This window comes from Chinchilla lanigera, unplaced genomic scaffold (assembly GCF_000276665.1).
Source record: "Chinchilla lanigera isolate Chin_1 unplaced genomic scaffold, ChiLan1.0 scaffold00001, whole genome shotgun sequence".
Lineage (NCBI taxonomy): Eukaryota > Metazoa > Chordata > Mammalia > Rodentia > Chinchillidae > Chinchilla > Chinchilla lanigera.
Window position 1 is genome coordinate 47,248,508 of NW_004955402.1, and position 27,510 is coordinate 47,276,017.

At 39.5% G+C, this 27,510-nt stretch overlaps 1 protein-coding gene across 4 annotated transcripts; it reads left to right on the top strand.

The window, feature by feature from the left end:
- The first annotated feature begins 157 nt into the window (after window positions 1-157).
- On the top strand, window positions 158-27,510 carry Serpinb5 (serpin peptidase inhibitor, clade B (ovalbumin), member 5). Of its 4 annotated transcripts, none has more exons than XM_013511236.1 (8): window positions 158-176; window positions 820-881; window positions 6,837-7,011; window positions 9,677-9,814; window positions 12,330-12,447; window positions 14,642-14,784; window positions 19,674-19,841; window positions 26,012-27,510. In XM_013511236.1, the coding sequence occupies exons 3-8, from the start codon at window positions 6,844-6,846 to the stop codon at window positions 26,402-26,404; spliced, it is 1,128 nt and encodes a 375-aa protein (XP_013366690.1). In that variant the 5' UTR covers window positions 158-176; window positions 820-881; window positions 6,837-6,843; the 3' UTR covers window positions 26,405-27,510. The 4 variants fall into 4 exon arrangements, with proteins under 4 accessions (XP_013366690.1, XP_013366693.1, XP_013366698.1 ...); XM_013511239.1 differs by lacking the exon at window positions 158-176 and adding an exon at window positions 1,144-1,192 and having other exon boundaries at window positions 766-881; XM_013511244.1 differs by lacking the exon at window positions 158-176 and adding an exon at window positions 3,526-3,580 and having other exon boundaries at window positions 766-881.

Here is a 27,510-nt window from a genome sequence, read left to right on the forward strand (position 1 = left end):
ATCAAGTCCATGCAAAGTATTGGTGTTATACAGATGAATAGGGTTTGGCTTTACCTTTAAAATTCTCCATCACATAGCGACGACTGTTAAATACACAGGCTATGATGCAACAAGGTGGTACACTGACACAAGGGAATAGCGACAAGCTCGGTGAGAAGCAACTGGCTCCGTTTCAGGTACTTCCCTGGGAACAGATTGGGTAGGGAGTAGGTCCTGGGAAGGAAGGAGGTGTAGGAAGGCAGGAAACCTGGACTTTGTGAAGAGTAGGCTCCGCGTAGACATTTCTAAGCAAGTCTGTGTAATCTAGTGGGAATTCTCTTTGCTACTCTTCAAAATATTTCTTCTATCAATTTAGTACTAAATAATTTGCCATTGATGCTATATGTGGCACCAGGACGAACTGCTGCAATCGACTTGGAAGAATGGAGATTAGACTGGTTTTTGTGCCACTAACATGTCTGAGAAATTTGCAGTATGACTGCCACCACGTATTTCCTTTATTTCATGTGTCACCTTCCGGCTTTGTGTTGTCTAGTAGGATTGCCTTTATTTACTTATACCTGCATGTATTTAGCCCAAGGCAGGCTCTACCAACAGGCCCTTCCTGCCTGAGCACGTTGGAGACCTTTAGAAGCTGCGCAGACAGCAGCAACTTCGGTATGAGTCATTTTTTTCAATCGTGGACCAGCTGCCAAGAGGCCTCTGCAAGCGGAGAGCGGGTGGGCGGGGCCGCGTGGGCGTGGTCGCGGCAGGAGTGGCGGGCGCGGCTCAGGTGAGCCAGCTGCGCCTCTGCCCTCAGAGCATTGCTTGCACCCCCAGGTCTCCGAACTCCTCGCTTGCCTTGTTTCTCGCCGCATTTTCCAGGATCCCCATAACTCAAGGTAAGCAAAGTGGAGTCTCAGGGCGGATGATTTCCCTTTCTAGGCTCCTCGAAGCGGGCTTGAGGGGTGAACGCACTGGACAAGTGGGCCTTTGGAACACTGCCGCTTCTAGTTCCCCGGTTGGGCTGCAGTTCCAACTCTCCGTCCTTGGGGCCCAGGGATGCCACGTAGGAGTAAAATCTCTCAACTACACAAGGTTTTTTGTTTTTTTTTGGCTTTTCTCCGGTACCGGGAACTGAACTCACGACCTTGCGCTTGCCAGGCAGGCACTTTGCCGCTGAGCTAAATCCCCAGCCCCTCAACTACACAAGGTAAGAATGAAGCAATGATACTACCGCTAGAAGCTTTTAGTGGTGATCGGTCCCCAGCAGTGATTCACAGAAGACATTCAGAGCTCTACCTTGAACTCCGATGAATTTGCAGCGTTGGTCTCAGAAAGGGTGTGGGACCCAGCCCTGGAGAAAGTTGAGTAGCTGTGTGTCAGACCCCTTTGTTGGGGGTACTGAGGGGTTGAAACAGACTTAAGGACTGCTCTGCTTTTCGGCATTTTTAAGCATCGGCTCAGTGCTCATCTACTGGCAGCTGCTTTCTCCTAGATGGAAACTCTTCTCCCTTCCTCTCTCTGGCTTTCACATACCTTAAACAATTTGCACATTTCAAATGTGGATTCCTGGACTTTTAAAGTGGTCTGGCTCTTGGCAGTTTCTTCCTCAGGAGCTCTCCCTCTCTCTTTTTTTTCTAATGGCTTCCCTTAGGCCTATCACAGTAAGAATCCATCTAACAGGCTAGGCTGTCCCATAGACTTGTAGAATGCTCAAAACTAGGGGACCTTCAGGTACTTTTGCTCAGCCCTCTCATTTCATAGCTGAGGCTCACAGCGGTGAAGTGGTATCCCAAGTCCCCGCTTGTAAGCGGCACGGCTGAGATAGAATTGGGCCTTCAAACCTGGAGTCAGGGATGTGTCTGTGACACGATGGATTTTCTGAATGTGTTTCCACCCTCTGCGTCTCTCAGGAGGTTTGCAATAAAACTAGATGGGCTCTGTGTGTCTGTCGCCATCAGTAAGTGTGAGTGTTTGATGGGTGCTTTGATGGGTGGAGAGATGGGAGCTTCTCTGAGGATAAAACTCTCCATAGAATATGAGTCAGCAGCTTTATGTTTTTGCTTCCTAACGCCTTGAGCTGTGCCACTTCAGTCCCTCTGGGCTGCAGACTGTCTTTCGAGCGTGCAGTCTCAGCAATCTGGGCTGTTCTGGTGTGGTTTAGTCTGGTCCACTGTGGGGTGGGTCAGGGGACAAGGCCAGGTTTCTAAAGAAGCAGGAGCAGCTGTGATGTTTCAGAGCAGGTGAGCAAAGCAGAATTCCCGCACCATTGGAAATTCAAGCAATTAACGTTATTACTAATGGCTGCATCGGACTTCCCTGAGGACAAAGCTCTTTTCACATACATTCACTCACTTAATCACTTCATGTAATCCTTATAATAGTCTTTCACATTGTGGGAGCTACAAAGAGTTCATATTTTCTTAATCTGACTCTGATTTTTCTCTTTCCAGAGCTGGAATGTAAGCCACAAAGGTTGTGTTTGTAGGCATTCCGTCATAGGTATGATTGGCAAAGTAGCGCTTTGAAACTCCTAAGAGCAGTTTTCAGCATGTGCCGCCCTCTGTAAAATGAGGCAGACTAGGCTAAGGGACATCCACAATGCCCTGACACAGAGAAAATTTAGTTTAATGAATGAAAAACCATGCAAATAGCTATGCACATAACGTGTTCACACACACATGCCTGTGTACAAAAGGGTGGTAGATGGTCTATGGGGGGATGAACATACTGTGCTGGAATAAGAACATGCTTGAGAGTGAGAGGGGAATTGTCCCTAATGTCAGTACAGAGGCCCTAAACCAATGCGGACATGTGATTGCCCTTTCCACAGGGCTCTTAACTCATCAAAATTATCTGAAAACAAAAGATTTGAGGACCATTGGCTCAGATGCATTTCAAACTTAGAAAAATCTTTATACAGGGGAAAGTGACAAGTTTTAAGTCCAGAGAAGTGCGCACTCCTGCCCCAGCCTAGTACATGAGTCTCCACTTACTTGAGGCCCCCTGCAGTCTCTAAATTGTATCCTTTCTCTCTGGCCTACATTGTTGTGTGTCTCAGTCCTAATCTTTCAAGGCTTGTCCCTAGGCCCTTATCGTGACTACTTAGATGTCACTGTCTGAGATGTCATTGGCATTTCCAATTTGGGTTAGGTGTTGCTAAGGGCTCCCATGGTAACTTGTGCACGATGTCAAAACACTCATCATGTGTATCACACCACTACTGATGGCCTGGTGGTGGCAGGAGCCATGCTGTGTTCATCTTTGATTTCTTAATGCCTCCCTTACTGTCTGACACTTGGTAGGTGCTCAGTACTTACTAAATGAAAGCATTATAATATTAAGAGTTTGCAATTTAAATGATAGAAAGAGAACCAGAGCTCCTTAAAGTAGAAAAATCAAAGAAAAACTTTGTGTTGCTGAAAACAAAACCAATCATGCAGCGTATTTTGGCATCTTTTGTTGTTGTGCTGGGGATTGGACCCAGGGATGCTGTCTAACCAAGCTGAACTCAGCCTGTTATCATTTCTTATTTTGAGACAGGGTCTGCCCAGGTTGGCTTGAACTTGTGCTCCTCTTGCTTCAGCCTCTCAAGCAGGTAGGATTATAGTTGTGTGCCACCATCCCTGGCACATTGTGATATATTTAAAGGGGGTAATTCAGGACACATAGTATTTCTGGAACTTGAGAGACCTCAGAGAGAGCAGATGCCAACAAAGACACAGCTGACAGGAAAGATGGTGCTAGGTGTGGTGGGAAGTGCCAGGCTGGGACTGGAAGAAATGAACTCTAGTTCTGGTTTTGCCACTCTCACTCCCTGCGTGGGTGGCCTAGGAGAATCACTTCATCTTTGTTCATCGCACTTTCCTAATTTGCAAAATGCGAAGGTGGGGCCGACACCAGATCCCACTCCAAGATCTTGTCCTACTTTAGATTTCTGATTTTAGAACACCTTTGGAAAAAGTTGCAAAAAGCCAGCCACTTTTGTGGAGATTATTAAAACTGCATTTGTATCACTACTTTCACTTTCACTTCACTTTTCTCTTGTTAAAATAAAAATGCTTTTTAAGCATTGAAGTGACTTTGAAATGTATAGGATTTTTTAACAAAATTATCTTTGTTAAAATTGTTACACAATTTTCATGAAAATGAAAGATGCTGTCTCTAAGAATATTTCAGAAATATTGTAGCAATTTTATACTTTGCACACAAACCACTGGACATATAATTTTACTATATAGAAACTGTTAATTTCTTCTGTTGTACCTATAAATTTTTGATAGCATTTGTTCATCCAAAATGGTCTTTGTAGGAATTTAACATCTTTTCCTGGGCATGTATTGCTCACATTTCTGGGATTTGTTTCAATGTTGTGATCATCTTATAACACAGCAAAGTGGCAATTGGTAGTAGCCAAAGTCATATCTTCAGCCGTTTCAGACCAGATAAACTTCATAGTTGCTTTTAGGTCACCCAGGAGCAGATGATTAGATTCAACACACAATATTTGGTTATAATTGGTGATTATTTACCAATACATTTTTCATGTACAAGCTTTTTTTGGTATCTCTGTCCAGCATCAAACAATGCCGCTGTGGCTAGGATCTTGGGTGTTATAGCCAGATGCCTTTCCCCTCAGCCAGGGAGAATTTTTTGAGAAAGGAGGCAGTCAACACGTGGACAGGAAGATGGAAAGGAAGGCAGATGGGTTTAGACTGATGCCCAATGGTCTACCATGCAAAAAAGAAGGGGCTCACTGAAAGTGAGCTTGGCTGGTGGCAAAGCTTCTGGATGTTAGATGTGTAATGATTTATATTCTCCAACAAGGGTCTGATTTGTATTCTCCAACAGGCTTTGTACTGCAATACAGCCTTAACATATTGTGTAATTAGCTGCATTAAAAGCCAAATGAACTGATAGTCATGGAGTAATTTAGGCCTAATGTATCTAAAATGCTAGAATGAATAATGTTTTGGTTGGACAAAATGAATATTTTGTAAAATGAGTATTTCCTTACCCTTTGATTCACTTCCTGGATTCCTTACTAGGTATCTCTTAGCAGGTTAATCTATGCTTTTAAACGTAGCTTTTCTACACAGAGAAAATCATAAAAATTGTAGTCTATTATCAACTTACAAAATTATCCTGACTTCTCTTCTTAAGGAGTAGTAGACACATGCCCAGGGAGAACTACTTGTGTTTGTGAAAGCACAATTTGTATATTTCATATTATTATCAGTGTGGTTAAGCCCCAGGTTATAGAAACGTTGAAAAGTTTGCAGGGACATAAGTTTAGGTTTCTCTGCTGGGTGAAGAAATTGATCATTACTTTATGTTCACATTGAGTTTTAGATGTAGATAAACTAAGCTTTGTCAGTGTTAAATTTGCTGCTGGAGGAAGCCAGGCTCCTTGTTCTCAAAGTCTCTACCAACATTCCCCAAACCTCTGGTGAAGTTTCTTTTAATTTGCCCAGTGGTGAGTGCTCTGCCTGAAACACTCCCAGTCTCCCATTTTTGTTCCAAGACACTGCTGGTTTCAGTATATACCTAGTGCTGGTCAGCTCCGCTGGGGTAAGATTTCATCCTGCGGCCAGATCCTGGCCCAAGGGGAGAAGAAGGCTGTGTGGGCTTAAAGGACAGCACAATGCCCAGTGCCTATCAGGACTTTAGGTTACCTTGTGATAGGTTTGTAGTGGGCACACTATTCAAGGTGCACTTGTACTTATCAGTGGCATAAAGAGAAGGAGGAAGTCAGTGGGATGACCAGTGAGCATGAATAAAGCCAACAAACTATCATCATCATCACCAATCATCAAAATCATCACTGTTATTTTCATCAATATTATTTTGCTAATAAACTTGCTTTTTCAGACTCTACAATATAATATTTTTAGTTTGATCAATACACAAGCCATATATCCCATAAAAGAGAATTATGAAGAGATATTTGAAGGTCAGTGGGCCACTACTTGATCTTGGGAGGTTTTTATGTCTTTGCATTTTGAGTTTCTATCCAGGTATAGGAAGCAAGTTGCTATTTTATTCTTGGCTTTGAGTCTAACACATCTGTAGGTCTTGGCTAAAGAAACCCTCTATCTTGAGTAAAGGTGTCTTTTGTCTGATACCAGTGTGTGTGTCCTTCCCAAAGACATTCATTGTCACCTTGCTGTCCATGTCTGTGGGCACATAATTCATCATTCCTCTTTGTGCATTTGTCTCTTGTCTTTTCTCCTGTTCTGATAAGGACATCAGTCATTGGATTAAGGCCCACCTAACACCAGTATGACCTCATGTTAGCGAATTAAGTCTCAAAGATCTTATTTGCAAATAAAATCACAGTCATAGGTACTAGAGATTAGGAGTTCAACATGTCTTCTTGGAGGATGCAATTTATCTTATAGTATTGAACAAATATGCAACTGAATCGCACAAAATGACTGAAATTACTGTTTGCGATCTACAAAAATGACAACTATGTATGATTTAACCAAAATCCTAATCAAAACAATATATGATGAATAAATCCAACTGATTTTATTCAGTGCTGTCAATGACTCTGAGCACTTGCTGAGGGGGAACTGTGGTGGGTGGGCTTCAGACCACGGCCCTTGTTGTGGAGCAGGACTGAGTTTAGAGATTCCAAGCAGTTCAGTGAACACAGACCTCATATGCTTTAGGACCTTTGCCCAGAGGTTTCTCCACAAATGGCTTTCTTCTTGAATTTATGGAAAGTTCCTTCCAGTCTTCTACCCAACATCATCACTTTGTTGAGGCAGAATACTTACTGACAGAAGGCAGTTGAGAACACTGTAAATATGCCTTGCAGATGACCCCTCCTTTGTTGTTGGTTCCAGGCCCACAATGGATGCCCTGCAGCTGGCAAATTCGGCTTTTGCTGTTGACCTGTTCAAACAACTGTGTGAAAAGGAGCCAGAGGGCAATGTCCTTTTCTCTCCAATCTGTCTCTCCACCTCTCTGTCGCTTGCTCAAGTAGGTGCCAAAGGGGACACAGCAAATGAAATTGGACAGGTAAGCCCCCTGTGTCTTGTTTTGACTTTAGGTAGAAATACTGTTATTAGAATCCATAGGAAGGGCCTGGAGAAGAGATGGAGACTCTGTGGTCAGCACTGCTGAGACTGAGAGTTGTGGCTTCTGCAGGACTCTCTGAGTCTATTTTTTGGTATTGTGAATTGAACCCAGGAGCACTGTCAATTGAGCTACTTTTATTTTTTATTTTTTAGGCAAGGTCTCACTAAGTTCCCTTGAACTTGAGATCCAACAGCCTCAGCCTCCTGAGTAGTTAAGATTACAGTTACAAACCACTATATCCTCTTAATCTATTTTTAAATGCAAAAGCTCATTGATGTGTCCTATGTCCCATGTTCAGAATAGGTGTGGGTTGTGGTGGAGAACCTGGGTTCTGGTAGCCACCTGCAGGTATTCCATTCACCAATGGCCTTTAGCAAGTCACTGGACACTGCTCACCTGTTATATTGTAAAGGTCAATGGAGGTGGCTTTTATCAAATATTCCACATAAATACCTGAGCAGAGTGTGAATCCAGACCCCATCTCCACCCTAGAGAGCAAAGCAGTACACTTTGTCACACAATTTACTTATAGCATCATGCAAGGTCAATTGCATTCTATCCTAAAATATATCCACACTTATTTTAGTAGAGAGATGACATTTTAAGTTATCTACCTTCAAGTATTATAGATAAATAAGATGAACGGTTTTCATATTTTTTAAATAATAATCTCAGGGGACTTGGATTCTCATTAAGAAGCATGGACTAACATGATGTTTTACACAGACACACACACACACACACACATAGACACACACATTCAGAGATACACATTTGTAGATGTTTTAGTTTCCTTTTGGTTATCATTGGCTGTGTAGCTTTTAAAGTTCTCAGACTTTGAAAGGAAATGATTTTCCTGACTGTTACGTATTAAGCCCTCATGCACTTATAGATGGTAGGTAAGTGTCCTTCTAATTCCATACTGCTATTGTGTTGATTGCTCTAGGTTCTCTCCATAAGCTCATAGACATTTGAAAAGAGAATACATTTTTGTATGCATAAATGTCCAGAATTATGACCAACAACGTGATATTTGGGTCAGGATGAGGAATTTACACTTGAGATTGAGTGGGGCTTGAAGAAGAAACTTCAGTCCTGTCTCAAATTGGAGAAGGAGCAAAAAGAGAGCTTCTTTGCTGGATACAATGGTGCATGTCTGGAATTCCAGCTAGTCTGAAGGCTGAGGCAGGAGGGTCACACAGGGCCAGTCCTGGGCAATTTAGCAAGATCCTGTTTCAAAACAGACATACAAATACTGGAGATGAAGCCCAAGGCAGAGTGCTTGTCTAACAAATGTGACAAGTCCTGGGTTCAGGTCCTAGTAAACAAACAAACAAACAAAACAAATGAAAAAAAAGAGAAGAAAAGATCTAGTTCAAACTAAACAGCTTCCTGGTAGTGGACTGCTTTCTCACCAGTAATAAAGAAAAACCTCAGTACATGCAACTGGCTCCCAAGCAGTAGTTACCTGGGCTCTTTAATTTTCTGGTCCTGTTTACCCATCATTAGGGATGAGATTCATGTACAGGCTCAGAGGAGCCAGTTTGGCCCTGCAGTGCTGAGGGTGTGTGACTCACTGGCACAATGTGTTGGTTTGGCCGCGTGACCAGATGGATGTCACGGCCACTGTGAGTTATGGAGTGAGGAGAGACTATCTCATACTGACTTCACATTTTGCAGTACAATAAAGCGGAGGAGATACTGGAGGGTTGGTCAGAGTGAAGGGAAAGGATCAAAAGATTCCAAATGATAGCATCCTAATTTTAGATGGCTCAGAATATTATTGTAAGACTAATAAGCATGATAGATTTGAATCCATATGATAATTTGGGTGTTCTAAGTATACTTGATCCTCAGAACGATTCAAACAGTAGGTATTCTCAGTCCATTTTACAGAAAGGTAAGTGAAGCTATGGAGATTTGAAGAAGATTGCATTTCTAGTAGGTGCAAAAACAAGACCATCTGAATCCAGCCTAACCAGGGTCCACAGTGATCATAGCTTCCTTTTTAAGTGGTACCTCTGTTCATTTGGCACTTGGTGAAGCATATAAGGAGACCATTTGGCTAGAGGTATCTCTGTCCTGGAGTCTGATACCAGTCTAGTGATTATCTCTCTTGTTAATTTCTCTTTTTTGATCTCTAAATACAATAGAAATTATAGTCCAGCTTCATTTTTTCCCCAGTTAGGAATTCCTTCTGCATGAGTCTCAAAGCACCACTTTGAAGAAGGGCCAAAATTTCCCCACAGTCAATCAGAAATAGATCTTTATAGTGGTGTTTCTTAACTAGGGACAATTTTGTCTCCCCCTCCCACCCTGGGGATATTTGGCAATGTCTGGAGACTTTCTGATGGTCACAAATAAGGGTAAAAGGCTACTGGCATCTAGGGCAGGGATGCTGCTAAGCAACCTACAATATCCAAGGCAGTCCGAACAGGAATTATCTAGCCCCAAAGGTGCATAGTGCTGGGGCTCAGAAGCCTTGCTTTATGGGGACACATGAGCATGGAGATACTCTATGCTATGAGAAGATGGATGTCACCAGATGTCCACTTCAGCAGAAATAGGTAATGCTTTTTGGTAATGGATTCTTTTCTCTTGACAGGTCCTTCATTTTGAAAACGTCAAAGATGTGCCCTTTGGATTTCAAACAGTTACCTCGGATGTAAATAAACTTAGTTCCTTTTACTCTTTGAAGCTAATCAAGCGGCTCTATGTAGACAAGTCTCTGAACCCTTCTACAGTAAGTTTCCTTTCACAGCTATTGGCAAGATTTAACTTTTTACCAGGAGTGGCGTCTCACGTTGTTAGACCTATCCCCTTTTTTCCCAATAAAATTCATTTCTAGAATGTTCATGTATGATCTGAGACCTCTTAAAATAAGTCAGTCTGCATGAGGAGGTTGAGTGCTGTGGAACTTGAGAGCAGTCACATCTTCTAACATAAAACAGAGCAGCTGGTGGGCTCCCCTTTTGCTTCTCAAACACTCAGGAATCCCATTCCTCCTTCCCTGCGGGCAGCAAGGAGAATGGAGTGATTAGCCGTCTAATAAATGTATCTCTATAGACAAGAAGTGCAAGACAACTTGTGTTTTAAACTTCTTTCTCCTTAAACAGCAAGGTATATGGCCTGACAGTGCTTTAAGAGCTCCATCTCGTTCATTTATGTACACAATATGCTCCTAATGTTCCTCAGAATCAATAAGAAAAATAATATGAATTAGCATTTTTCATCAGTCACTAATTTTGTTTGTTTTACTAGGTTGGCCAGATAGTATCTGTACAAAGTAGCTCCAGTTCTTATTGTTCAGCTATTTCTTGAAACAATCATAGAAAGAACCTTGTTGTCCCCTTGCCTTGGGCCCCAAGGTATATCATAATATTTTTTAAGCCTTTATTTGAAATACATAGTCAAAATTTTAGATTACAAAGAGGTTCCCTCTCTACTTTAGTAACACAGATTTGATTCAGTTCCTGTGTGGATGGTTGGAGTTTCAAACTTGCTAAATTTAGAAGCTAGTCTACTGGATAAATACTTTACATTACATTACAACTTCTGTAATAGGTATTTGTTCTTGTGGTTGACATTTTTTGAGGGCACAAGTCACTAGATATTGTTGTGATTTTATTCTTGGGGCTTGAAGACACATATAAACAACCATTCTATTTCAATAATCACCTGGGAAATTAAACAAAATTGAAATGTGAGTTGGTGCTGGGTATGAAAAAAATGGAAATGCTCCCTCATTGATCTTTAAGGAGATGCGTAATATGTTTCTGTTGCAGTGAGGGTAATGGAGGCCCTCATCTTGCTGAGGCTTTCTGACTTCTTAGTTAGTACTGACTCTCAGTGAATGGCAAGTCAGTTCCACGGTCATATTGCAGTTAAGTGTGGCTGACTTAATTGGTTGGGGCTGTAGAGGCTCAGGAGAAATTCAAGGAGCCCCAGGCTTAGGAGTAAGTGATGTGACATTCAATTTATGTATAGTTTGGTTGAAGTTCCAATTCAACATTTGGAGTGATTTCAATCAAAGTAGGAGCCTGCAAGATGTTTTTTAGACTGCTTTCCATTGCTTTTGTTGGTACTTAGCACCTGAAAATTTACTAGGTAATTGTACAAACAACTGTTGTCCAAGAAGGGCCACCTGTATCAGAACCACCTGGATGTTTGTTGAAAGGGTGACTTCTAGGCCTCATTTCTTCCTCTCTTTTTAATTAAAAAATTCATTACAGTAAGAAACATTGATATTAACTCCCCTCAAAATACTCCTCCTTGTTTTAATCCCATAGTGTTAACCACTTTCTGGAGAGTTCTTCCTTCCCTCTTTCTTCTCTCCTTCCCTCTTTCCCTCCCTTCCTCCTTCCCCCACCTCTCTCAGTACATGTCTTCCATACATACTGAATACCTTCACCCTGGGGAGTTGCTCCATGTACATATCCCATTTTAATCCTTCTGATTTTCTGAACCAAAATCAGTGCAGATGAGATTTAGGAGTTTGCAATTAAAATAAGCTTTAGGGTTAGAACCACTACTATATTCTCTTTTTTTGTTCGTTTTTTTTTCTGGTACCAGGAATCGAACTCATGACCTTGCGCTTGCCAGGCAGGTGCTGTGCTGCTGAGCCAAATCCCCAGCCCCGACTACTATATTCTCTGTAGCACTATGTTTCAAATTTTAATGTATAGATTGAACACCTGGAAATCTTGTTAAAATGCAGTCTGATTCAAGAGGTCTGGGGTGGGGCCTAAAAGTCTTCATTTCTTACAAGGTCCCAGGTGACACTGGTGCCTTCTGATTCTTGGACTCTACAACTGAATATCAAGGATCTGTAGAATATTTATTTCAGTAAGGATAAGAAATTTCTATGGATGGTTTTTTTTAATGTACATTTCCACTTTTTATGTATGTATGTATGTATATATCTATCTCTCATTATCTGTGTCTGTGGAAATTGGAATTCCTCTTATAACTGTGTATTTTTAGCATAGTGTCTCTTTTGTTTTCCTGAAAGTTGATACTAAATTGATGGAAACATCTAATAGCTGAAATGTCTTATAATTGAAGTAGTAAAGTATTGAATGCAAAGAAAATTCTCTTATTTGTACATGAGGTTTCAATTCATATTGTGTTGCCGATTCTTAAAGTGTATCCACAGCAATAGATTTAAAAAAATTCTTTTGTTAGAACAGTGTAACAATACAATAGCTGGATTATAGATCTTAAGTACTCTGTGACTTTTTGAACTGGATAATTTCCAGGAATTCCTCAGCTCTACAAAGAGACCATATGCAAAAGAATTGGAAACTGTTGATTTCAAAGATAAACTGGATGAAACAAAGGTTCAGATCAACAACTCTATTAAGGATCTCACAGACGGCAAGTATTCCTTAACTTGTTCTGCTATAAATGGCTAAGTAAACAGAGCCTCCCTTCTCATAAATCCTTGCTCCAAGCGTTAGAAAACTGAACATCTGGAGGACTTGTTGGGTAGTATTTTTAGGACATGAGCTACATTCTTGCCCGTCAAGCCATGTCAACAACTTGAATTTCTGGGCATATCGTGTATGGTCTCATCACTTGGCAGAAACTGCAGGTGCTTTAGTTTCCGTCTGCTTTGTCTTGCTCTCCCTGGAGCTTCCACACGCCCTGGAGGAGCCCAAGATGGGCCTCAAACAGGATGGCTTTTGACAAATCATGAGGCCAGTTTTTAACTCTGGAAATGGAAGAACGGGTGTAATTTGATGATACTTGAGGCCCCTTCCAGCTAAAAAATTCTGCAGATTTATTAAAGGATTTTAGGCAAATAAAAATATAGAAAAATAAAATAAAACAAACACTATAGTGGAAGCTTATCTTTGGTTCACAACACCTTATGCTGGTTTTCTGAGAGTCTGGAGGTTTGATAGCTATACATTCCTGCCTCCTGCTTAGTGTTGCCCTGCTGCCTTCTCCTTCCATTCAAATTCCCTGTGAGTCATCTGCCTTGATTGGAAGGAAGTGGAACTAAGGTATTTAGATTCTAATCAGTGACTAAGTCACCTTCAGTGGGGGATACATTTATGATAATTGCACATCTAGGTACTCACTTGGGAAACAGCCGACAGTCATTAAGGCCAGTAGCATATGGTAGTGGCAGTTGGCTGTGGAGGGCTATGCTTCCAGGGTAAGGGAGACACACTTGTGAGAATGAGCAGAGCTCATGGGGGCGTAGACTCATGAATGACAAAGTCCACATATAATGACATGGAATGGACAAGAATTTTGGAGTTTTTTAGGACCTAGGTTCAAATCCAGGCATTGCCACTTATGAACAATGATATTTGGAGATGGAACTTCAGTTTATCAAACTGTAGAGTGGGGCATGCGCTACCTGATTTTTACCAGGTTGTGAGGATAAAATTAAATAATATATACTAACAAATGACAGCTATAGATCTAGTTGCATGTACACACATAAATACATACATACAAATCTGAAATAAAGCTTCTTTGGCTCTGTGAAAACAAAACTTTGATGCATATAATACCAGGACGAGTACAATTTAAAAAATTAAAAGCACAAAAAAGCTGTTGCTTAGAATTTTGAAGTAGTTATATTTTCCCTCAAAGGGTTTTTTTTTATTTTAAAATCTCAATATATGTAAAATTTTGGACTAGAGAATGTAGATTAGTAAAAAGATTTCTGAATTCGGAAACAAAAGCTCAGAATTTAAATTGAAGCTCTGCGACTTATTGGTTCCCATGCTTCTTTGTTCTTCAAATTTCTTCAATAATGCTGTTACATATTTGATACATATAGCATTGGGTAGACCAGTTGCATAATTTGCAGTGTTCAGTGCAAAAATGAAAATGCAGGGCACTTTTTAGAAATTTTATTAATATTTTTGAGATGGTGACAATAGAACATTAAACCAAATGCAGGGCTCTTTGCATACAGGTCCAGGCCTTGAGGATTATTATGAAAATCAGAAAGTAGGGAAATGAAAATGTCAGGTGCTATTTAAATATAAGAAAATCTAATTATTAAGGGATTGTCATGTTGAAGTCTAGCTTGTGGTAATCACAGTTGACCTTGAGACTGATGTCCTGCCTGCAAGGAGCAGGCAGGATTGGGGGCCTTCAGGTAAAAGGAACTATTATCTTGACATGCTTTCCAGCTGAGTGAACTATGACAGCTCTTTGATCTCTCTGAGCCCCAATTTTCACAACAACCCAATGGGGATAATGATCTTTGCCTTACAAGACTATTGTGAAAAAAAAAACGAGAAAGTGTAGATGGAAGTGCTGAGCACAGAGCTAGGTTTATGTAAAGCCATGGAACATGTATTTTGGCTTGAAAGCACAGGCTTTGAGTCAGAAAGACCTGACTTCTCATCGCAGGTCTCTCTTTGGTAAGTCTGGTGTGATGAAGCAGAAGGAGATAAAGTCCTGAAATTGTGGTTTGTGCTGCTAGGCCCTGTGTGCTGTGGCTCTCAGTGGCTCATGCCCAGTGAATGAGCATGCGCACTTATCTCAGATGTAGTTTAGAAGGATAACTCTGTTATTTGTGGTTTTCCAAAATTGTTTGCAGGCCACTTTGAGAACATTTTATCTGACAACAGTGTGAGTGACCAGACCAAAATCCTTGTGGTAAATGCGGCCTACTTTATTGGAAAGTGGATGAAGAAATTTCCTGAATCAGAAACAAAGGAATGCCCTTTCAGAGTCAGCAAGGTATGTGGTAGCAGGCAGCAGTCAAATAATCCTACTCTAAGTTTTTAATTAATTAATTTTTTGCTTTTTAATTTTGATTTATTTTTCATTTGTACACATTTGCAGTACTGATGATTACACTTATCATGGGGAGTTTGTACATGTACGTAACACATCTTAATTCCTTTTTTTTTTTGGTCCCCTTCCCCTCCTATTCTCTCCCTGCTCCCTCCAACTCTTGTTTTCCTTCCCATTTACAAAAGTTCCATTTCCATTTTATTGCCATAATTTCTTAGGTCTAGAGTAGGGTGCATCTGCTTGAGGCGTTGGCAGGTACATGCGTGCACCCTACTCTAAATTGAAAAGATTATGGCAACAGAGGGGGTGCAGGAATTCATCCCAGTGAGGAAGATGAGGACATAGGAATCTTTAGCAAGAAAGGAAAAGAAATGAAAACAAACCGAGTCTTATCAGAGGCCTTTGGTTTGTTGTAAAACCTTGACCATTTAGGCATTTTGTTTCTCACTAACTTCTTTATAATCTCTTGTTTTTACCTATTGATTGGGAAGCACATTTTTTTTTTTTTTTTTTGTCTTTTTGAGACGGAGTCTCACTATGCAGTGCAGGCTGGCCTTGGGCTCACTTTGTAGCCCAATCTAGTCTTGAACTCACAACGATCCTCCTGTCTCAGCCTCCAGAGAGCTGGGATTACAGGCGTGTACGACCACGCCTGGCTGATTGTTTTGATTTTGTATTTCTTTTTCAGTGCAGAGCATTGAATGCAGGGTCTCAAAAATGCTAGGTAATGCTTCAACAGAGAACTTGATATTTTAATTTGCAATTCATAAGGTACTTGGAAGCATTTGTTGACTGTGAAGAAAGAATGGCTCACTCACCTGCATCCCCGGGTGTCATTACAGGAGGTGATTAGATCCCTCTTTTTCAAGGAAGTCTCATTAAAGCCATTGATGTGCATATTTGAAAAATAAGTGGTACACATGGGTAAAGCACCTCTTCTGTAAATTAAACCAAAGAAGTGAGATTGGAAAACTGGCCCATTTTATTGGAGAATCTAGGAAAATCCAGGGATCCATATGAAGATGTGACTTGGTCTCCACTGGAGTGATAACTTGTGTTAAGAACAGACCTAAAGCAACCCTTCTTTTACCACAGTACTTGAAGAAAGCTCACCTACCTGGTAGCTTGTGTGCATTCATTTATTTTTCAAGTTTCTTCCAGAACCTAGAGTACCTGAGACCAGTCACTTATTTTTGCCAAATACAGTAGAACCTTTTTAGTGCCAGAATCTAGGGGGAAAAGACCTTCAAGATATGAAGTTAGAGGGGCTGGCTTCCATGCGTCTTCCTTTTTTCTCCAAAGAATTTTTTTATATTATGCCTACTTCCAAATTTACTTTTCTCTGTAGAATTTGTTTGTCTTGACTAGGTGCTCCACTAGTGGATGGGCTTTATAATAGCAGGGACCATACCTTATTTATCTTAAAGTGTACAGTTTGGTCACACCCTGGACACACCACTAAGTGCCTGGAAATTTGTTGAATGAATGAGCAGTTAATCCCCAAAGGTCAGTTTGCTTAAGCAGTCGATGTCAGACAAACCTGATTGACCTTTACTGGGCATTTTCACTGACAGAGGACAACCTTACCTACTCAGAATATTGATGAGTAGTAGAGGGGAGTTTGGGGTCCTCCTTCCAATCTCTGTTTCTGAGCTTGGCTTCCCGACTTCAGTGGTCTTCTCAAAGCTGGCTGCTAGAGATAGGACTGGCTGTGAGCAACAGATGTGTATCTGAGACACTAGGTTCTTCAGACTCAGAGTTTTTCCACATGTATATGGTTTTTTGAGTTTTTCAGCATGGCCTTTTCATTTTCTTAGTATTGTCTTTCAAGGAGCTGAAGTGGAGCATGAATTCACAGCCTGCCAGTGGTGTCCAACCTGCTGCACAGCTTCTTTTCCCTCTTTTAAAAATGTTATAATTAAAAATATAAAAAATAAAAAGTTTTATTACTTTTATACATTAGCTATATTACATATGGTTCAACACAACTCCTCTTCCATGAAAAGAAAAGAGCAAGGAAAGAAAGAAAAGGTGGGCTGTAGGGTGGTCACAACTGGGAGTCAGCAAGGAGTGGGCACCGCACTCCCTGACCTGTTGTAGAGGCCCCTTCTGTCTCCCTTGACCTGGGTCTGGCTTTCCTTCCTGACAGGGGCTGGAAGAGGGTCCCTGAATATGTTTAAGTGAAATCTCAAACATGTTGTTAATGCTTCCTCTCATTAAGTCCTTAGAGCTACATCATGAAATCCTATAGGCATTAGTGAGTCCCAGACTTTTGTGTTGATCACGTTAGAGTTTCTAGTTTTTACACTTAAGAAACCATTAATGTGTGTCTTTTGGGAATAGAGGAGGAATGTGTGCCATCCCTTTATTGTTGCAGTTAAACCATAAAGCTAGGTGATATCAGACTTTGGAAGCTCCAGACTCTCTGAGCAGAATTAAAAGTGTGACTTGTCATAAATCTTTCAGTGCTTTGCTTAATTACACAGTAAAATCTCAAGGCTGCGTGGGAATACACCCTCCTTTTGAGTGCAGACGCTGTTACTTCTCTTTTGTTTCCTTTGAGTTGGTTTTGTCAACCCTTGAACTTTTTGAATGATGTTACTAAACTTTTCACATGTCTGATGGTGTCACCTTCAATGACTAGACTAAACTGGCCAAAGTTGAGTATATACATATTAAAAGTTTAGTTACATATTTACATATGTATTTATATACATATATGCACAGAGGTTGAGTATCCCTTACTGTAAAGGCTTGGGACTTGAAGTATTTTCAGATTTTGGAATATTTTCAGACACATAGTGAGCTATCTTGGGGATGGGACCTATATCTAAACACAGAATTCATTTCTGTTTCATATACATCTCATACACATAGTTTGAAGGTAATTTTATGAAATACTTTTAGTGCCTGTTTAGACTGTGACCTGTCACATACTGTACTGTATTTCCCAGAATAACCTTTAGTTGATTCTGGTTTCAGAGGGCAAATCTCAACTGGTGTTTCAGGAAATGGGATTATTGTGCTCACATTCAGTTGCTGATAAGTTGATGACAGCTTTTGGAGGCCACCACTACATGTATATTCAGAAACTATTAGGAATGTGACCTGATGGCAATGTTTAGACAAATCTATACCTTTTTTAGAAGAATAAATGGAAAAATTATCAGTTAATTTCAAAGACATCGTGTTTTTCCAGCATAGTTCCGTTTCTCGTTATACATGAAATTGAAATCTTCCATTATTTATCTTCCAACTTTTCAGTAAACACTTGCTATATGATGGAATACACTAGGAGGTAAAACATGGTTCAGCCTTGAATATATTTGAATTGAGGTGGAAGGTAGAAAGATAAATAAATATCTCATATAAACAAATAAATATACATATAAATAAATATTTCCAGCACTGTAGCAAGTATTGAAGTAGAGATATATGCAAAAAGTAAAGTAACTAAGTTGTAGGTCTGCTTGAGAGAGGTGTTGGTAAGGTTCAGTTACTGTTTTGCTGTAATATCTCTGCAGATCTGATATGAACCTTAAAGTCATTCCCTCAAGAGATTCAGTTAGCTGGCAAATATCCTATGGGATATCAATAAGTAATAATAAGTTACATTAAATTACCTCCGGTCTTTTACTTCTTAGTGAAAGTCAGTTTTCCTTTAGAAAACCAATCTCTGTGGAGGAGATGGGGATGTGGATGGGGTGGGGGGAGCCTGGCTGGTTCCTGGAGATAAATGCATGAGTGATAAGACCATTTCATGGGCTCTGCTGCAAAAAGAGCACAGAGTGTGTTGGAACTGGGAGAGACTGAGAAAAATTCTTGAGAGCATTCTTATTTTTTAAAATCATGAAGTACTTCAAGCAGACAGAAACTCATAGAGTATAATAAGCAAACACTGATGTACCCAATGACCAACTACAACAGCTTAATGTTTTGCCTTGCTTATTTTAAATGGTTTAAAGAAAAAACACAACAGCAGCTGCACTGCCTATACATTGTCACTATCACCCTCCCACTGTTCTCTTCTTTCCCTTCTTCCTTCACCAGGACCATTATGAAATTTCCAATTTTCTTATTCCATGGACACGGAAACTATGTCGTAGAGAGGTCAAGTGAGTTGCTGAGTTTCAGGAACAGTTGCACTTGGGGCTGAAACTCACTCAGATTCTTATTTCTAATCCGGGCTGCTCACCAGCTCAGATTAGAGCAGATGGCAATACTGGATGGAGCAGTTGGCACAAACCAAAGGCAGAGGCCAAACCGAATAGGACTTTGTCCTGATGTATGCTAAGATGTCAAAGCATTTTTAGGAGCTCTCTGTAAATGGATGCGTGGGTGTGCACTAGAGTTTACATTCAAGTCAGTTCCACTAGGAATAAAGATCTCATAATTATGTCCGTAAAGATTAACACAAACTTTGCCTATATTATCAGTCATTCTGTCTTATTTTAATGTTTTGTATATGCAAGTATAGTGGATGTAGTTGCTTTAATGTATAATATGTGGAATTATGACGTATGTCAATAACTTTTCAAAGGAAGTCATAAACTCTTCACAGGACTCTAATGGTTTGGGTGCAGCACAGTTTGGGTCGTAGTGGATGTACCATAAACCATAATGATTTGAAACCATGAGAGCTAATTTGTGTACATTTAAGTCTATCTGTATATTTATGTATGTGTAGATAGATTTCTCTATGTGTGCATATGTGTATATGGGGGTATAGATATTGTATATGTATATATGCATTTTTGTGTATGAGTATATGTGTGCACATATATTCACACTTATGTAAGTTGAGAACGGTCTAAAATCTTTTCCTTTAACAGACAAACACCAAACCAGTGCAAATGATGAATATGGAGGCCACATTCTGCATGGGGAGCATTGATGATATCAGTTGTAAGATCATAGAGCTTCCTTTTCAAAACAAGCACCTCAGCATGCTCATCCTGCTCCCCAAGGATGTGGAGGATGAGTCCACGGGCTTGGAGAAGGTGAGAAAGGAAGCAGGGGCTCAACCCTCAGGACAGCGCGGTGTGGCCTGTGAGATGTGGGTGGCAGCTCTGCCTCAGGTGGCATTGGCTCAGTCATCCCCAAAGCCTTTGGGGTCCCGTCTGGGCCATTGTTTTTTTTTTCCAGTTTTCATTTTTTTATTTTAAGGAGGAAAAAAAACCCCAATATTTCAAAACAAGTTAATAGGATAGTAATGGTTATTACATTATGTATTGTTATCTTTAAATTAGTTACTCAAAGTACAAGATATAGGCATTTAATTGTTCAAACAATATTAGCACAAACCTTTCTTTTCAATGAACTAAGAGAAATTAGTAATGTAACTATCATGTGTGTGTGTGTGTGTGTGTGTGTATATATATTTTTTCCCTTCCTTCTTTTCTCTACTCCCCCATCCCAGTTTCTCTTCCCTTTTGACGTTTTTTTCTCCCCATTTTACAATATCCATTGTACATTTTGGATCTTATTTACTCTTTCAGCTTCTCACACTAGGGAAACAATATGATGTTTACACATGTGTGTCTGATTTATTTCACTTATGAGTATGGTCTCAAGTTGCATCCATTTACCTATAAAAGTTTCTTTATGGCTGAGTAGTACTCTATTGTGTGTGTGTGTGTGTGTGTGTGTGTGTGTGTGTGTGTATGAAAAAGATGTTGAACATCTTTTTTATCCATTCCTTGGTTGATGGGCATTTGGGTTGTTTCCATGATCTAGCTACTACAAATTGTGTTACTCTAAACATGGGAGCACATATATTGCTGTGGTATGATGTTTTTAATTCTTCTGGGAAGATACCCAGAAGGGGAATAGCTGGGTCAAATGAGCCTGCTAATCTTAGTTTTTTGAGGAATTGCCACATTGATTTCCACAGTGGTTGCACTAATCTATACTCCCACCAACAGTGGAGAAGTGTTCCCTTTCCCCACAGCCCCTCTAGCATTTGTTACTTGTTGATTTCTTGATAATAGCCATTCTTTCCAGGGTGAGATGGAATCTCCATGTTGTTTTAATTTGCATACCTTGAATGACCAGGGATGTTGAACATTTCTTCATATTTTTATTCGCTGTTTCTATTTCTTCATATGAGAAGTGTACATTTGTCTCAGATGCCCATTTTTGGATTAGGTCTTTAAATTTGGGAGTTCTGATTTTTTTCAGTTCTTTATATGTTCTCGATAGTAATCCTTTGTCTGAGGAACAGCTAGCAAACATTTCTTTCTCACATTGTGGGTTGTCTCTTCACTCTGTTGGTGGTTTCTCTTGCTGTGCAAAAGCTTTTCTTAAAAAAAGTTTTTTTTTTTGTTTTAATGAGAGAAAAAAACAATAAAAATGATACAGAACATAAACAAAGATGATAGGAAAACAAGATGATAGGAAATTAACAGTGGTTATTATATTGCATATTGTTATCTTCAGAGTAGTTGCTTAGATTACCAGATACAAAACTGATCAAACAGTAGAAGCACTAACTGTTCCTTTCAATGAACTAATAGAAATTGATAGTACAATTATAGCTATCTTATGTATATATACATATCTTTTTTTTCCCTTGTTCTTTTCTCTTTTTCCCAATTACAGTTGCTCTTTCCTTTTGAGCAGTTTCTTTCCCTTTTGCAATGTCTATTGCACCTTTTGTCTTTTTTTTTGTTGTTTGTTTGTTTGTTTTTTTTCGGTACCGGGAATCGAACTCATGACTTCGCACTTGCCAGGCAGGTGCTGTGATGCTGAGCTAAATCCCCAGCCCCTCTATTGTACCTTTTGGATCTTATTTACTTGCTCAGGTGCTTACACTAGGGAAACAATACAATGTTTACACATGTGAGTCTGGTTTGTTCCACTAATGAGTATGATCTCTAGTTGCATCCATTTATCTATGAAAACCTCAAGTTTATCTTTCTTTATAGCTGAGTAATATTCCATTGTATGAAAATGCCACATCTTTTTTATCTGTTCCTCAGTTGTTGGACATTTGGGTTGTTTCCAAGATTTAGTTGCTACAGATTGTGCTGCTATAAACATGGGTGCACATATTTTGGTATGATGTCTTCATTTCTTCTGGGAAAGTACTCCTTTTGGTTTTAATATGGAAACAGCCCACAATTATTTAGCACTTACAATAGTGCTAAATTCCTGACATGTACTATCTTATTAAATTCTTAACAACAGTCTCATGAATTAGAAACAATTACTACACTCATGTACCAACAAGGGAACTGAGGGAACTAGTCAGTGATATGTAGACAGAGGGTTTGAGCTCGGATAGTTGGAGCCATGTTCCTAACTCTAGAATGTCATACTCCCTGCATCTCCTTAGCAGAAAGGCCCCACAGTGCTACCCAGCCTATTATGTTAAGAACAGAAGCTATTAAAGAGCAAAATGTTAGTAGACTTCATTTTTCAGCAGGGGGCATTGAACCCATGGCCTATGTACTAAGCTACACCTTCAGCCATTTTTAACTTTTTTATTTTGAGACAGGGTCTCACTAAATTGCTGAATTGCCCAGGTTGGCTAAAACTTGTGATTTTCCTGCCTCAGCCTCCTAAAGTGCTTGGATTACAGGCATGCTACATGGTACCAGAGTAGCAGACTATTTTTTAGAGCAGTTTTAGGTTTACAAAAGAATAGAAGGTTCCTGTGTACTGTTTCTCTCCTGAATCCTGCAGTTTCTCCTGTTCTTAGCATTTTGCATTAGTGTAGTACATCTGTTATAAGTGATGAGCCAGTATTGATGTATTATCATTAAGCCACTTACTAGAAGCTTCACTCTGTATTGTGCATTTATGGATTTTAAATAGTTTAATTCACACACACACACACACACACACACTCACACATGAGATTGTATTATGCTTCAAATATTTTGTATTATACAGGTCATTATTATTACCTAATGCTATTGTCACATATTATATTATTATTTTATTATATACAATATGTTGTAAAATATATTTTCCTGTACTATGTATGTTTATTACTTTATATTATGACATATTTATACAGATTATCATAGCCACAGGATTGAGTGGAAGTAGAGGTTTTATCTGTTTATGAGAGAATGCTAGCTTCCTCTCTCTCCATCCTCTTCTGGTACATGGCCTCCCACAGGCTTCCCCTCCCAGTTTCCCTCAGACTCCACTTTCCCTGGACTGCAGCCAGGAAAGAGGGAGGGGGCTCTTAAAGAGCCAGTGTTCATGTGCTGCATTTCCAGTAAGGTCTCGGTTACTTCTGACTCTGAGGGACGGACAAAGTCAGTCCCCTTCTTACCTACTACTTTAGTTCATTATGCTGTAGCCATCACTTTGTTAGCTGAGTAATAATTTTTGTCCTTTTTTTCTTTGATGTAGTATTCTCTTGCTTTTTTACTCCATTTCATGTCATAAGCATTCAGCTATTATTCTACTGTCTTGGATTTCATCTTAAAATATCCTCCTACAAGTGTCAATTATTTCTTCTGAAAGTATAGAACTAAAGAACATGACTTTTTGGTCTCAGAAAGAAATATTTAAGCACACATATTGTGTCAGTTTGTTATGGCTGTCATAAGGAAGTGTCACAAGTGGATGGCTTACACAGCAGATGTTTATTTTCTCACAGTTCTGGAGGTTGCAAATCCACGATCAAGCAGCACTGTCCCTCGAGGGCTGTAGGGAGAATCTGTTGCCAACCTCTGTCCTAGCTTCTGGCTTCCAGTCGTCTATGACAATCTTTTTTTTTTTTTTTTGTACTGGGGATTGAACTCAAGGCCTTGTACATACTACCCAATTGCTCCACCATTGAGCTACATCTCCAAAAAAAAATGTTTTTTTTAAAGGGAGTAGCAAATGAGAAAGAAACAAACAAAGAAAAAGAACAGGAGCAGCATACCAGTATCACAAACATAAACAAATCAAAGCAAGAACATTCAAAGTAATACAGAGTCTCAAGACAAAATAATATGAATCAACAGTGGTTGTTACATTACATATTGCTATCCTCAACTACATTGCTCAGATTACCAGATGTAAGAATGAAAGACTGCTCAAAACATTATAGGGAATAAGAAAATAATTCTTCAATAAAACGTAGAGATAATACAGAGTTTCACTAGACAAGATGGTTGGAGTTCACCATTGTAATTCCATTGCATACTGTTACCTTCAAATCAGTTGCTCAGACCACCAGACACAAGCATGCACAAATCGATCAGAATGTAAAAAATTGTAATCACTAACTGTTCATTTCAATACACCATCAGACATCAGCAATACAGTTGTCTCAGCTATTCATATATGTATTTATGTTTTCCTTCTTTTTTTTTCTTCTTTCCCTCAGCCCAGTCGTTCCTTCCTTTGAGCAATTTCTTTCCCTTTCCTATCCTCTATTGTGTGTTTTGAGTTTTACCTAGTCCTTCAGGTTTCTACACCAAGGAGACAATATGATGTTTGCCCATCTGGGTCCGATTTATATCACTTATGAGTATGGTCTCTAGTTGTATCCATTTACCGACAAAAGCCTCAAGATTATATACATGCACCCATGTTTATAGCAGCATAATTTGCTATAGCTAAATCTTGGAAACAACCCAGATGCCCATCCACTGAGGAATGGATAAAAAAGATGTGGTATTTTTATATGATGGAGTATTACTCAGCTATTAAAAAAAAATCTTCAAACTTTTTAACAAAATTTTTTTCTTTGAGATAGGATTTCACTAAGTTGCTCAGGCTGGGTTTCAACTCCCAATTCTGCTGCCTGCCCTTCTTGAGTAGCTAGCATTAGAGGTGTGTAGCATGGCATCCAGCTCACTGGCAATCTTTGCACCTTGGCTTGTGGATACTCCACTCTGATATCTGCCTTCATCTTCACTTGGCTTTGTCCTGTGTTTGTCCTGTATCTGTGTCCACATTACTCCTTTTAGTAAAGACGCTAGTCTTATTGGGTTAGGGCTCACCTTAAGGACCTTGTATTGATTTATATCCAAGTAATGTTACATTCTGAGTTCCTTTTTTTTTTTTTTTTTTCTTCTGGTACTGGGAATTGAACTCACAATCTTGCACTTGCCAGGCATGCGCTGTGCCTCTGAGCTAAATCCCAGGCCCCCTGAGTTTCTTTGATTAGAACATCAACATATGAATTAGGGATATGGTTCAACCTTTAGCACATACACAATGGGGGAAAAGTTTTGTTTCCCCGCCAATGTAATATTTTTGAATTATGGATGATTTTTTTTTCCCTCTTTCTACTCCCAGGTAGTAAATGGACTAAAGAATATATCGGTTGGCCCCCTGAAACTCTGGTTCTTATGAAAATCTTTTGGTTCTAATAATCTATCTTAAATGAGAGACTATTTATTGAAAAATAATTAGAATAGTTTATCAAGACAATATAATCACTCCTTCCCCATGAGTTTGTGACCTTGTCACTGTCCTCTTTTTCACTGGTTTCACATGAGTGTGATTAGTCCTGTTTTGCTGTGATCATATCAGTCAAGGTATAATCATTCTCAGGTGCACTTGTGTTTTTGCCTCTAACCAGTGGGAAGACTGAAGGGTGAAAATCAACTTAAGATTTACTGTATAAAGAATTTTATGACTAAGCTGTTTATACTTTCTTGCATGTCTCATTTTCAAAAACCAATGGAAAAGGATGAATTTACCATCAGTGAGCTCACAGAATAACTTGCAGACAGCCCACGTTCCCATTTTTTAAATAAAGAGTAATTTTGACTTTAATTTGAATTATTAAATTTTGGCATGCCCAGCATATGGATATTCTGGATTTGCTTGTAGAGAAATTTTAAGCATTTATGAAATATATATAAAACCTTTCTAATTTTATCTTCATTTCTCTGTTGCATATTCAGCATCACAATCCATACATCTGTTTCAGTAAATTTACTCTATAACTCAAAACAAATGAATAAAAATGCCCTAGTACATTCCCGTGTGAGTGGAGCAGTGAGCACCGATGTAGGGCGGGGAGGAGAGAGGCTGGATGGCTGGAGGAGCTTCTAGGGGAATATCGTAACGTGCCGCAGGGGCATCCTTCCTGTTCCGTTCAGACTGCTTTGAAACTGGGTTCCTAGTAACACTTCATGTTTTTAATCAAGCAAAACCTTTTACAGTTAGAAATGAATAAGCCCGATTTCCTTTCTTTTTTGTCCTTCAGATTGAAAAACAACTCAACTCAGAGACACTGTTGCGGTGGACCAACCCCAGCACCATGGCCAATGCCAAAGTCAAACTCTCCCTTCCAAAGTTTAAGGTGGAAAAAATGGTCGATCCTAAGGCTAGTCTGGAAAACTTAGGGCTGAAAAGTTTATTTAGTGAAAGTACATCTGATTTCTCTGGAATGTCAGAAACCAAGGGAGTGGCCCTATCCAACGTGATTCACAAAGTGTGCTTAGAAATAGCTGAAGATGGTGGAGATTCCATAGAGGTGCCAGGATCCCGGATCCTGCAACACAAGGATGAATTCAATGCCGACCACCCATTCATTTACCTCGTCAGGCACAACAAAACGCGAAACATCATTTTCTTTGGCAAGTTCTGTTCTCCTTAAGTAGTATATCCCAAGTTAAGTCCCTCTTGATTTATCTGTGGATGCAGATTTCTATAAACTCTGCATCCAGAGAATCACTTTTTAAATGCAATAAATTGTTAACATTGCTGGATCAGGAAGCAGCTGGTACTTGTCATGTGTAGCCTTCACATTAACAGGCCCTTCTTTTCTAATTCCTTTGTTTCATTTTTTTTTTTTTTACCTCCATAAAAGAAAATAACGTATACTTTTAATGAAGAAGAAGCACATTAGAGGAACAAAATATTCTTTATCTGTCAAACTGTCCAGGGTTTTGGGCAAAATGGTCTTCCACATGAAAGAATTCCTATCGGGAAGATCTGGAGGATCTTGTTCCCAGCATTTACCTTTCTTCACCAGGACATAGAATATTCTAGATATCCTGAAAATCTAAGGAAACTCTAGTGCATAGGACCCACAAAAGTGCCCTCACCCAGTGAAATATGCACACATATACCCTCTACTGTGCAAGGCCTTCTGTTAAACTTTGGGAGACAAATTTTCTTTTTTCTCAAACTTTGAAGTTTTGGGATTTTAGGAAGATAATGTGCACCTACAGTTCAGTGCTTTTGGTGTGCTCTAGAAATCCATCAATGGGGTCTGCACCAGCACTGTATAAATCAGTGCCTTCATAGTTCTGTAGTGAATATTCACATAAAATGGACAAATGAAGAATATAGTCAATAAGTGGTCAAATTTTGCTGACAAATGAGTGTGCTACTGGCTTATAAAAACACTTTGTGGAACTTTTCAGATTTTGGAATGCTGGATAAAGAATTGTAGACCTATACTATTATAAGACACTAAAAGGAAACACAGCTTTTATTTAAAAATTGGTTTTCATTCCTAGTGGATGTCTCACCTGGTCATTTGGTGCTGGCCTGGTGTCAGGGCTTCCGACTCATCTGGTAAAGGGACTTAAAATGCACAAGGACTCTCCCAGTAGCCAATAATAATAAAAAAAAAAAACAAAGAACTTTTGGTGTTGAAGGACATTGGCTCTGTCTAATGTGATGGAGAAAAAAAAGAAACTTAAAACCCCTAGAAAATATAAGTAAAGCTATTAAAGTACTCAAAATGCCTTGATA